Source organism: Anopheles funestus, chromosome X (genome assembly GCF_943734845.2).
Source record: "Anopheles funestus chromosome X, idAnoFuneDA-416_04, whole genome shotgun sequence".
Lineage (NCBI taxonomy): Eukaryota > Metazoa > Arthropoda > Insecta > Diptera > Culicidae > Anopheles > Anopheles funestus.
Window position 1 is genome coordinate 11,410,816 of NC_064597.1, and position 13,493 is coordinate 11,424,308.

Genomic DNA, 13,493 nt, shown 5'->3' on the forward strand with positions numbered 1-13,493 from the left:
GAAGAAGAAGAAGAATCTTTTAACATGAATTTCTCATGAGATTCTTGAATTCCTGAAGATGTTAGTTAAATCTAAGAAATAAATAAATTAAACAACAAAACTACTTAAAATCATGACTCTTTCAATGTTGATGAATTTTGAGAAGTTTGAATGAATCTTTAGAAATTCATGATTTTTTTTATATTAGAGACTTCTGATTTGAATGACTCTTTATCGACCATTCACATGTATGACTCTTCATAAAAGATTGTTTTAAGTCTTACTTTTTTTTTCTAATGGCACACACTGTGCATCCGGTTAACATAAAAGTGAGAGAAAAAAAACCACCGAACCCCAACATCCTGCCTGGTTGCATTAGATATAGGGTGTTTGGCAGTGCAGAAGAGGGGATGACATGCATGCGGCGGTTAAAGTGCAGCGCAATGCATATGCAGCTTTTTAAGGGAGGGATATAAATCAAAATGACTTCAGTGACAGGAGCTGCGGGCACATAGTACAAAAAAAAAACACAGCAATCCTTGATTGACAGGATAGACGGGCAGGGGAAGGTGCGGAGTGTGCATTCCAATTTGTGTGCTCTGTACCGTGTATGTGAGTTTGATGGTTAAGCAAACAGCGAAAGCGAAGCGACAACAACCGACAAAGAAACTCATTTTCTTCATTTGTAACCGATGCGGGGAAAATCCTTTCGACAAGACGTTGAACCGTGCAGGGGAATGGGTCTGCAATGTAGATATTGGATATAAAAAATAGTACAAATAAATCAACTACTGATACCTTTCGGTAAGGAAATCAGCACCAGACCAGTGCCGTAGAACGCGTTGGATGGTTTAGTAAATCACTTCGAAACGGGGCGTTTTTTTTTAATATGTATATATGTACAAGATACTGCTAACGTGACAAGAACCGGACAGTTCGCTATCCGTTGCCACGGTTTTGGCTGTGGGTGCGGGCAAACATTAGAAGCGCCTGGCTGTGGCTGAATCGATCGTGCAGCATGTTGAAGCTACCGATGGTGTTGGCCTTCGTGCCAAGACACATCTTGTACTGGGCCTCCTCCAGGCTCGTATCACAATGTATGGGATGGAAGATGTGCACCAGCGACGGATCGGGCGCCCGGAAGATGCTGAGCTCCTCGCTCGGCGGTGGCGGAACCGGTCCGTCCGATGGTGCCGCGGAACCGAACGGATCCCATCGGCCGTCCGCAATCGCTTGCAGCCGTTGATTGCCGCGCTGGTTGAGGGCGATCACGTTCTCGAGAAACTTTACGTCCTCCAGGCCCCAGCCGGTAATGTCGGTGCTGAAACCCTTGAGATCGGGTCGCAACAGATCCGCCTTGTAGATGCCGACCAGCCCGTACCCGAACTGCCGGAAGTAGCCGTTGTCGTTCGTGATCCGGTACGGGACGGAGAAGTTGCGCGGCCGATCCGGATCAGTCGCCATCTTGGGCCGCTCGGTTGTCGGTGAGGCCAGCCAACCGGGCGACAGTATTGTGCTGGGTGCGTGTGGATCATACTCGCTGAACACGATCGGCAGGTAGATCTGACGATGGCGGATCACGTTGTGCCGGATACGATCGAGTGACTGCACCGTAAACACCATATCCACGTCGATAAAGAACAGGATATCTTCCGGGTTACAGTGGCGCGATTTTATCGCATGGTCCAGTGCAACGCCACGCGAAAAGTTCCCGTACAGCTGCAGATAGTTGATGCGGCTGTTCGGGTACCGGGCCTTAAGGTTGTTTAGCAGCGCCACAATCATCGGCGTCTCGACCGGTTCCACGTACATCGATACCAGCAGATCGGTGGCACCGTCTTGGCGCAGGGCGACCTCTTCGAAGTTGCGTAAAAACCGCATAAACGTTTCGGAGCGACCGGACAGTGGTATCACGAGTGCGATCCTATCCCGACGTGTACCGGTGTTCGGTGACATGCCGTTGCTGGCAAGCGTATCCGTTAATCGCTCGAAACCATTAAACAGTGACTTTACCCGATGTGAGATGCGATCTGCCCGAAAGAAGAATGACAACAGTGAAGTGTGGTTACACACGCTTCCGCTACGCATTGCAGGTAACAACACGGCGACTTACCTAGTCCGGTCGCATTGATAATGTGTCGCGTAGTGTCGGTGCTTGGTGACGCCCGTGGACTGGACGTCACCGCTTGACTAGGTACCACACCGTCGACGATCTCCCGCACACGAATTTCCGTGAACGAGCGCTGTATGTATAGGTGTCGCCGCACCGGCACGGTCATCTTTTTGCCACGATACTTCTTATACACGAGCAGCAGATCCAGTATCAGGTCCTGCCCGTACAGGCTGTTGACGCGCATATACCCATACAGCAATTCCCGGAACTCGATCACGCGGCCACGCTGCCGCGAAAAGTTATTGATATGCTCCATGATCTTCAAATAAAGAAAAAAAAAACGCAATGTCAAATTAAACCACCAGGATTTTCTGGCAAAACTTCCAGGAAACTTACTTCGCGGACCACATCCGTAAGACCCTCCTTGAGCGATGACTCAGTGCGACGTTTCGGGTTTGGGTGCATCCCCGAGTAGAGGCTTTTCGCAATAAACTCCCACTCGATCACTTCATCCAGTGTGCGTGGCCTGTGTCGGTTCAGATCTGGAGTTGCACCTGCGAAGTAGAATAGTCAATGTCGCTAGAAACGCCCCTCTGGTTGCACTGATTGGTGTGGTGCTTTGTGTGAGTGTGTATGCTCCTTTGTGAGGTGAGTGTACGCGTGTGACCTTATATAGAGGAAAACTTAACCGCAAAAGGAAACGCTACCTACCGAGCACATTATGATCGCCGAGATATCCCGTGCTGGTTTCATCCTCGGGAAAAATCGGCACACCCGGCGCCAGGTTTTTGTTGATGCGCGGTATCTGCAGCAGTGCCGTCATCTGTGCGATGTCACGATGCAGAAGTAGTGACTCTTGCCGAAGTTCCTGCGCCTGCAGGCCAAGCATGTACGCGTGCAGCCGGTACATGAAGGCCGGCTTCTTTACCGGGTGTAGTGTGATCGCACTGTGGACCTCTTTGCTCTTCAGATTACCAGAGAACGCTCGGTTACCGCTCGAGTTGTGGTGCAGGATCGACTGCATCTGTGTGGTGAGGTGAAATCAAAATCAAAACCACTACCAACCACAATGGAACGGAGATCGGACGCGCTATCCTCACCTCATAGTTCCAGGTACATGGAATGCCGGCAAACTTCTGCACGCACCGGCCCACCTCGACGTCCTCGTGCGTGCTGTAGAGATTCTTCAGACAGGTGGGTATGTGCGGTGCGACACGGCGTAACGTTTCGCGGCTCATGATCACGCCCGGTCCACCCATGCAGAAGTTCTCGTCGAACTCGAGCGATAGCAACCCAAAATCCTCGCTGTTGCCCCGTCCAGCTTGCCCGATAAACTGTGGCTTCGAACTGTCGATCGAGCGTAGAAACTTCTCCAGCCGGTCGGTACGTATGTAGACGTCATCGTCCGCCCGAGCAAACCACTCGAATCGATCGATATAGTGCTCGTACATGTAGTGTAGCATCATGAAGCTCTTCTTCTGCGGTGGATACCGATCGTCGACGCCTTTGAGCGCAACCAGCGGTAGGTCCGGTGCGACCGAATCTTGCGAGCTAAAGAACGCTATCTTACCCGGTACCCGCTTACCCCACGTTTCGTACACGGCCCGGGCACGTCCTTGCAGGAAGTCCTTCGCCGTCATCACACCGACAAACACGAGGTTATTCTGGGAGTTGGTGGGCAACTCCGACGGCTGCAGTCCAATGATGTCTAAGGCCGCTAGTGTTGCAAACAGGCGTGAAAACCAAACAGGGAGAAACACCAAAGCGAAAGCGTTAATCCATGGTCACTAAATTATTTACTCTTCCCAAAAAAAAGAAGAAAAACAAAATCAGATACCTCCTCCAGCAGAGGAGGTATGTCTACGTAGTAAATCTGAGACACTGAGTACAAGCAGCAGTTGCAGAGAAGCAATTTATCCATCAGCACCAATTGATGGTAATGAGGCAGCGTTCCTCCCCACACAGTCTACAAGGCACACTAACCACATTCTCCGCTTCACTGTGCGTCAATGAGATGAAAAGAAATTGGAACGCTACTTGAGCCGTGGGCAATTTTCTCATCAAAGTCGTCTATTGCGGGCGAGGCGGGCGGAAAAACTGGGCGAGACTTTTACGCCTGGTGTGCTCTGCATAATGCCTGCTGCATTACTGAATGTGTAAAATTGTCCGGTGGAAAGAATTTTGAACATACTGGCACGATGGCCTACAGTATAGTTGAGGAGCAGGAGGAAAAACATTATATTTAGAGTGTCTATAATGCAGAACTCAATACACCAAAAAACAAATAAACGGTTTAGCTATTTGGAATCGATTGATCTTGGTGTTTATTAAAACTTCCAAATGGTTTGAAGATGGCAAAAATTTCCAAGTAAATTCTTACCACCCGCAACGACGGAGCTAAATTCCAACACGACCGCCAACGTTGCGGATGCATCAACTTCAAAAGGTTACATTAAAACATCAATAAAACTGGACGCTATAGGCATTCTATCGAGTAGGGGAGTCTATCGTATCGGATGTTACGGTTTTTAATAGTTCAAGCCGCATCTCTATTGCCACCCATTAACGCGAAGAGTACACCCGCGTCTGGTATGATTGTGGTAGGTCGGCAGTAAGCAGGACAGACAGAAAAAACACACATTTCCCAAGAGAATGTTTCGCTTCCATTCCGGAATAGAAAAGAACTCGTGTAGCAGAGTTATGCACACATATGGGTGCACTGTTTTACCATCTGTATGAAGCACGTTTTGCTATAAAAGAAATGCTTTGTTTTCCTTGGTGGGTGTTGTGGAAACATACTGGAGGAATCCCTCGGTAGCTTCAAGAGAACTTCTTGAAAACCAAAACACCCACAGCATAGATTCCATATCTTAATTTACCAATCATAGTGCAGTCTAGGGTGTAGTGGAGGAGGCAACCAAAACGGGGTTTGGAAAGTTTGGGTTGTTTTGAAAGTGAAAACCACTCACGTTCCGATAGTGTGCTGAAGATGCTGCGGCATATACCCATGCACTTCACATTTGGCGGCTGAGAATGTTGCTTTTTTTCCTAGAATATCACAGCCGGCCACTGCCATAAACCATTCAAAAGCAAGGGAATGAAGCGGGGGGTTTTTTTGGAAAGGAATAATTTAAAAAAATATTAAGTCATCCCACAAGATTTGAGACCGATTTTCGGGTTGAAGAGTGAAACGGTTGCCGCATGAGTGGAACGCATAAACAAATTAAAACAAACCGTCCAAGATAGCATACAAGAACAACAAAAAACATTCGTCCCGTCTGGTATGCATTGCCCCGAGTCATCGCCGAGTGGATGAGAGTCACGCAAAAACCCGTCCCACGTACCCGAGAGGGTGTTGTGTGCGTGTGAAGGCGCTGCTTGTTTAACTCGCAGAACAAAACAAAAAAACGAATCATCCCCAGAACACGGCCAGTATGCCAATATGGTCCGTGTTCCTGTTTATTTGTTTGCATCCATTGCTAAATATACTGCTGCAAACATCCGTCCTCTACAAATCAGTTCTACTGCTACTTGCTTCATCGCATCTCTTCGTCTCGCACTCCAAAAACCTGGCGGAACCATTTGGATCGTTTATGGCTGGATAAACATTTTACAGCAATTAGCAACACCATCTTCCGAGGGCACCGTGATTGATGACGCAATCGGGCCCAGGGTGACGATAAAACGGTTTGTCGATTAACTCCGTTTTTTTCTGTGTTAATTATGTTTTTAATAGCCATAAGTCTGCGTCTGGATAGGTTTACAATACACAATCGAGCCCTAGCGGCACCGTATTAGCGTAAAGTGATCCATATATTCGATCATCTGTTTCTTGAAGTCTGAGGCATTGTTCTCGGGAATGTTTCTGGAAGTCTGAAGCATTGTTGTCGGGAATGAAGTTGAATCGATTGCAGCAGGTTGCGACACAAATGCTTTGACGTAGGAAGGCAATCGGATATGAGGCACCTAATGAATTACTCATTGTGTACTGCAACTAGAACGTAATTTTTGGTGATGTTGAAATCACCTCGTTACCTCCAACGGGTAAAGCACCAGGCCCAGGTGTTCATTGTTAGCTGTACTGGACAACTATTATTGATCGATTCCAATTGCGAATACTTACATTTCTGCTTCATGCTATTGATAGTGTTACACATGCTGACAATCTCGAGCGTTCGATAGTTACGGAGCAGTGCACCGATACAGAGTCCCACGATGATGCCGAATAGTCCGTACAGAATCTTCTTCCGCTGTGTCATGCTGACCATTCCCATCGCCGACCGAATACTTCGTGTGGTGTGGGAGGCGATACAAGTATTAGAGAGAAGAAGAGAAAAGATAGAGCGAGAGAGAGAGAGAGCTTTCTCTTTGACGTGTAGAGTCTTGGAGGATGTAAACTGCAACTGCACACTGTCACTAGATCACAACCGTGTTTTATGTTTTTTTTTTCACAGCGACGCGTCACGAATCTTCACAATACTGTGTCTGTTGGTTCGCTTTACTGCTTGCAAATGCTTCGTTTTCTGTTCCGTTTCGATTTGTATGGGAGTCTCTTCCAGACTATGGTTCCACTGACTGTCACTGTGCATCACCGTGCCGCGATGCTGGGGTAAAACTTTTTCCTAAGCTATGGCATACACGAATTCCACCATCTACGCTAGAATGGTAGCGCGCTGGTGTACCGCTGGTAGAGGGCGTTAGGTAGTGCGTGGTTTCGGTACCGGTACCGGGCAGCCCGTCCTGCACACACGGACGGTGGTACTGACCCTGGTCCGCGTCTTCGGCGGCGCCGCTGCCGTCGCGGTTGCCCGTGGCGCCACTTGCGCACCCGGTGCACACCGATGCTGCTGCACGTGTGGAGGCTGCTGACGACAACAGTGCTGGTGGTCGCCGTACTAGTGGTCCGCTTAACACGCCCGAGTAGCACTTCCATTTGCAAACCACCGTAGAGGACGGACCGGCTAACTGCGCCACGTCGTCGCGAAACGTCGCTGCCGGGTACGGTGCGCTTGAGCAGGCTTGTACATGCGCCTAGTACACGACGTCATCTGAAAACGCCGGTTGAAGGTCTGCCCCGACTAGTTTGCCACCACTGGCAAGGGGCACACGAAAATCAAAGAGAGAAAGAGAGAGAGAGAGAAGGAAAGACATCATTAGAGAATGGTTTGCAAGTCAAAGTATTAGCGATTACTGGCGATGCGAGCCCGACTGTGAACCCGAGGTCATCGCTAATTACTTCGCATTAGGGGGAGTCGATGGAGCAAACACTGCAATCTTACTACACACATCAGGGAGAGAGGAGAAGGAGAAGGATGATGGGCAATTTCTGGTAAACAGCTACCGGCTTCACGGTAACTCAGAATCTCCCCGGGTACGACCTTTTTCGTACTAGCCTAACCCTATATGCCTGGACCTGAAGCAATGCAGCGTAGCAGCAACAATAATAGCAAGGTTTGTTGCTGTAGGCGCCATCGCCGTGATTATCGGGCGTAGTGAATCGGGAACACGTTATCGATCGCGCGATTACGAATCCACATACATCACCGGGGTTGAACCTCGCTCTCGCTTATGTTTCGATCGCGAAACGTGTACAATCCACGTACACAAGAATTGACGTGAAACGTAGAATTCTGCAGAGATGCCTAAAATATTCGTTGTTGCTCCTACTAGTCACTGTAGGTGACAGAGCGGAAATCCAGTAACCCTTACCAAGGCGTAACTGCATCACACCAACAACTGTATACACCAGTGAGTTTTCGTGACGGATGTGTCAGCTGCCTGGCACGGAATCCCAACTATAGTCCCTTTTACCCCGTTCCCGCGATAAGAGGACTTGCATGGCAGAGAGGTAAGGTGCACTTACACAGTGAAGGCACAAAAAGTAACCGAAGCATCGCTGTGCGTCATCACTCGATAGCTCGAACAGGCTAGAAATCATCGAAGCAAAAATGTGTGTAACACCGTGTCGGTACTCACCCAGTCGGTAACCTTCCGAAAAGTACTGTTGATAACGGCCGAAAACTCGCGGCAGACTCGAAAAAGATATCAGCTCGCACGTACCCCCGGGAGAACGCGCATATGGCTTATCGATTTTTTTCTTTGTGGTGTTTGTGTATGACCGAAACTAGCATCGCTGCCGATTGGCGATAGGCACGCATTGATAACGGACATCACACGCCGGTCTACTGAAACACATATCCGGTCGAATGTAGCGAGAAAGGGTTAAAATATTGAGAAGATGAATAAGACCACAGAAAGTGCACTGAACATGGTCCGAAACTCTGCGGGATAATCACCATCACATGGTGATAGTCTATGCCTGAGTAGTCACGGTTTCAAGAATGCTTCACCTTCAAGAAGTGAAAACTGGTCAGATCTGCACAGCACAGACATTGAACGCTGTCAACGCAGGGTCTGGGGTAATCAGGCAGCTCGATTTGCGCAACTAAATCGACACCTAAACCCTCGAAAGAAGAAGGGAAGGAAAGAGCGAAAAAATCTACCTCACATATACAAGCATCCCAAAAATCTAGAAGGCCACCACCGCGATGGTGTACGCGGCTGCAAAATAGGTGTTACCGAAATAATCCTCGCACACAATCTGGAATGCGCACATTAAGTAATGCTTTCGGCCACATGTGCACCAGAACTGTACGGGGCATTCGCGTTGGAGACCGCAGCGGGAGGTACGTACTGTGCGGGTAAGAAGGTTGGATTAATTTAATGCTAATTGTTATTCAGCATTACGAGTGCAGGGGAAGGTACGCGGACCAAGGCGTATTCAAGAGTAGAGGTGTAACGCGAACAAATTTATTTCGCAAAAGTACGCTCGAGGTGTGTTTAGACGACGATCATATCTGGATCGTGCAATACATGGTTGTATTGGATTTTACATGGTAAAAACATTCTGTGCTGCGTATGCTCTGAGCGAGAATGGGCGAGTGACTTAATCCTTTCTAAGGAGTTGAGTTATTTCGAATCTCCACAATGAGCTATCAAGACATCATTTCCGATGTAGCTCAGACATAGAGAGTTAAAACTCAAATGAGTACTAAAACTCATGAACGAGTCACTTCGTGCCTCATGACTCATGACTCTTTGCAGCGACTCACTCACTGCTAACTCACTCATGAACTAGTGATTCAATGCGTAATTAACCACTAATTGAGTTTATAATATTCTGAGGTCTCAACGACATTCCTACTGAATGTTTCATATTATTTCTATTTTCCTTACAGAAAAATCCAAATCCTTCTGTTAGTATTTGTCATACTTTGATTTTTAATGCCCGATATTCCGCCGAAGTGATTTACGTATTGTGAGTCGAAGTAAGCCTACATCAGCATGCGCATGTTTATGCATATCGAATTCTTCTGCTTTGTACGCCTGCAACCTTACGTCATCCTTCTGTTGCAAGATGGGTTAGTCGTTTGTTCATAATTAATTTGAGGTTGTAATTCACTGGTTAACGATTGGCTCGATTGTTTGACAGATGCTATTCCAATATCTGTTTGTACTCCCATGCTATACCCTTCTGGCACAGTCGTGTAGTGGGAACTTTAGCAAATCGCCCGGCTTGCATTTGTATCGTATGACGCGCCAAGAAAAAAAAAACGCACGCCGTTTTGTTGTTTATTGGTACGCTTAAATTGCTCTATGGATATGTGTTACATTCTTGCTTGTTGTACCACGGATTTTTATTTTTTTCCCTCTTCTTAAAGTACTCTATGCTTTGCGCCGGTCAAGCTGGTGTTGCGTATGTGCGTACAATTTATTCGTACGCGAAGGTCTTACGGACGAGCCCGAGACGGGAAGCACACGGGCCATAACCGGGTGGAACGCACGATTTCCTGTATTAAGCACGTCTTTGTATGTCTCGGCGAAATAAAGAAAAAAAAAAACAAGAAACCGAACCGGCCTGTTGCACATCTTTCGCCGGGCAGGGGCAGCTGGGAGGTGTGTAAAATGCTCCGACATGCGACACTAACGATTGACCTCCGGTGTGTCCCCGATTGTTCCGCCCATACCCTGGTGTGGTGCCATAACATGTGAGTCTGATGATATCCGACACTCCGTCTGCTTGCTGGTCAAGCATTCGGATCTAACACACCGGACGGCGCTAATTGAAATCTAACTGGAGGTTGGACCCACTCGTTTCCTGTGGTGTTTGTCGAGCCCGGCGTGAAGCCGCCTGGTGCAGGCCTGGTGTGCGGAGTGAGATTAGTCATGATTACCGTAGTCCACTGCTGCACCAGCTTATCAAGGCGGATCATTATCAGTTTACGGTACATCTGCAAAATGGGGCCGGTACATCGTGATCAAAGAAGGTTCCGCCTCGTGTGCACTGCGAGTGTCCAGAAATTGTTGGGCGCTTATAGACGAGGAACTCTTCAGAATTGGAGATCAAACGGAGTTGAACGCTAGTTTTTGGGTAGAGTTGAACAAAAACTCCTCGGAGTTTGCGTGCTTGGCAACGCACATTTAAAGCATGACAATCTCCAAATTTTGATCACGAAGTTTACCTAACCTAGAGTAGTGTGTACAAGCCGGTTTGAGTCCTCCCTTTCCGCAAGAAAGGAATCTAATCCGTTTTGTGTGGCTTTTTGCTGCTATTACATAGCTGTATAACCACCAAAAGGAGCAAAACATAAAACCGCAACCTCAAACTCCTCGGGCTATTCGGATCGAAGATTACAGGGTGCTTGGATCTCATGCATGCCTTAGTTTTTGGGCTGGTTTAGTGTCTAAACTACGCGATCGTACGATGCAGAAGCCCAGGTCTCTGCATGAAGGGATTTTATTTCTGTTTGTTTCCCCATTCTCTTCCTGCCTAACTCCTCTTCCAGAGCACCCCAAAAAGGTAGTCCTTAACCAGAGCACATTCTGGAGGTGGTGCCTCAAGCCGGTTATCGTTTTGTTGGGAAATTATGATAATTAAGCAAATTTTCAACTATCACAACTCAGCAGTCAGTACGAATGGGTTTATGGGCAGGGTGATCAGGAGGTGGCACTCTAGCACTTCAAGGTTAGGCAAAGTGTCTGCGAAAGCAGGTGTACTGCAGTATAGCTTATTTTCCTACAGGGAACTCACTTTCGTACCCATCCGTTGGTAAAGTAAAATCGATGAAGTAATACCAAACATCGTACGATCGTGTAATTCAAGCAGATCGTTCCCCCCCTCCCCCCTCCTCTCGTCTCCACTTCCTCTTCCTTCTTCCGGCAAAGAAAAAATTGAGTACTGTGTGAATTCCGATCATAACCTCAATGAGTGAGAAGTATGTTGAACCGAACCTGCGTGAAATTGCGTATCGCAGCACAAAATTCGCCAAACTCGAACCAGTGACGTTTGGGTTTACATGCCTGTGCCACGAGTGTTAACTGTGATTTTTCCTTTTGCCCCATGCATTGGCAAAGGATGGTTTTGCTGCATTGTAAGAATGAAACTAAGAAGAAAAATAGTCAAACAAAAAAAAACACCTAAAACAAAAAAATCGCGGACGTGTTAGACGTGTTGCCATTAAATTTACCAAAGCGTCTTGAAAGAGAAAAATAAAGAAAGAAAAAGAGAAAGAGAATGAGAGAGAAGAATGTGTGTGCCATTACGCGCCAGATTTGCGCAGCTCGGTGCACAAACCTTCCCTATCCTCTCCACCACCACCCTTGCCAACCCTTGCTTCCGCAAACATTTTTAAACTGACCGTTCGAAATGTGGCTGTACAGGTAGATTCGAGCCGAGAGCGAAGAGAATCTGTTCTTCGGTAAACGATTTTCGTTCTGTTTTTTTCCCCCCAACATTCTTTTTGCTGCTTCGTTTGCCTCTTTCCTTCTCCTTACTGCTTGCTTTTCTTTTTGTTCTTTGGTGGAACTTTTCCACTTTTTTGGTTTCTTTTGCTTCTTGATTATTTTGTTCTTTCTTTTGTTGTTGTTGTTTTGGCATAGAAACATATGCTTCCCTTCTTCCTGGTTTTTTTTCGGTTTTCGAGTTTGAGAGAAGGGAAAAAAAACTTCCCCATACACACACGAACACACACGTACACAAATGTGCTAATAAAAAGCGCACACTGCGTGTTCGAGTGGGGAAGGGGTAGGGAAGGGAGGGAGGAGGGGAGAGAAGGGGGAAAGGGTTTTCGGTGGTTGGCAGACAGTTAGAAGCGGTGCATAGATGCGAACATTCCCTACCTTTCTTTGCACGCGTGAATGAGTGTTTTCTTCCGTGGTTTTCTTTCGTGACGATTTCGGCCTATATTGGCCCCCGGGGGGGCAGGAAATGGTTTGCTTGTTGGGGCCTGTTGATTGAAAGCGATTGAGCTTGTTTGCTGGCAGTCCGGTGCAGCGTTGTGAGGTGGAACGTTCTGAAGGTGTGGATTGATGCAAGACAGACCTGTTGGAAAAATTAGCGCGCAATCGATGGGAGCTCGGGGTCCGTATGCCACACGCACGCCACTGTCAACAGGCTTGTACAGAAGGATGCACCGGCAACAGCATCAACACTCACACACGCATCCAATGCGCGGCACAGGCACACACGAACACACAAACGGATGCACTGTTTTCACGGATTATATGCACGCACTACGGCCGGACACAATTGACGTGCGTCGTGAAGTTTGTATTCGGTGAGAAACAAACACTACTTTCTAAATGAGCGGTATACACCCGGGATATAGACGTCACGAGGCTCTAGTGTGTCACCACGCGGGAATCACAACCGGGGTACGGTTTTTCGGGGGTACCCAAAACACACATACACGCACACTAGCAATAAAAAGGGGGACACCACCTTTGGCTGGATGGTTCGCTTTCGAGCCGTACACGCCGCCGGTCGAATGTGTTGTGCGCTGGTACCGTGCATGACGGGTGCGTTTTTTTGCTTTCCGTCTTTCGATCGACCCTGTCGTCACTGTCTTGCGCTCGCGGTTCGTGGCCGGGAAAGCGGGTGTTTGACGCCCCTTCCCTTCGTACAACGGTCGGGAACCGGTTCCTTTTTTTTTGTTTGGTTTCTTACGCAGCAGCGAGAGCATGCAAGAGAACCTTCCTGCTTCTCTGCCAAATCCACCCCACCCCAGCGTCTTATATGCGTGAGCATGTGGTTACGATGCGCTTGATTTGTTGGAGCGGTTATCTCTTTCCCTCTCAAACCGACCAGGATAGGCCATCCCGCTCTTTATCTCTCTCTCTCGCTCCGGTGAGACAATCGCGGTGGTGCGTCAAACTCTCACGAGATGAGCGCGAGTGTCTTAGGTCACGAGCAGGCCGCAATTTTTCCCTTTCGGATATATGTATGTACCAGAAAACCCAGCTCTAACCTTCACCCATACGAAGGCCACATGTTTGCCTGGCCCCTTTTGCCTGGTTTCGTGTGACGATTTGTATTTTGGATGTTTTTTCCTTTTTCTTCCTT

General features: G+C 47.8%; 1 protein-coding gene across 2 annotated transcripts; it reads right to left on the reverse strand.

Moving 5' to 3' along the window:
* Window positions 1-829: 829 nt before the first annotated feature.
* Window positions 830-13,193, reverse strand: LOC125771838 (chondroitin sulfate synthase 1). 2 transcript variants are annotated; one of them, XM_049442930.1, is made up of 7 exons: window positions 12,272-13,193; window positions 6,216-7,184; window positions 3,193-3,809; window positions 2,804-3,116; window positions 2,489-2,634; window positions 2,093-2,411; window positions 830-2,009 (listed from the first exon to the last, which is right to left on the reverse strand). In XM_049442930.1, exons 2-7 carry the CDS (start codon window positions 6,364-6,366, stop codon window positions 919-921), a joined length of 2,637 nt encoding a protein of 878 aa, XP_049298887.1. In that variant the 5' UTR covers window positions 6,367-7,184; window positions 12,272-13,193; the 3' UTR covers window positions 830-918. The 2 variants fall into 2 exon arrangements, with proteins under 2 accessions (XP_049298887.1, XP_049298881.1); XM_049442924.1 differs by having other exon boundaries at window positions 2,489-2,646; window positions 12,272-13,192.
* Between the last annotated feature and the right edge of the window lie 300 nt (window positions 13,194-13,493).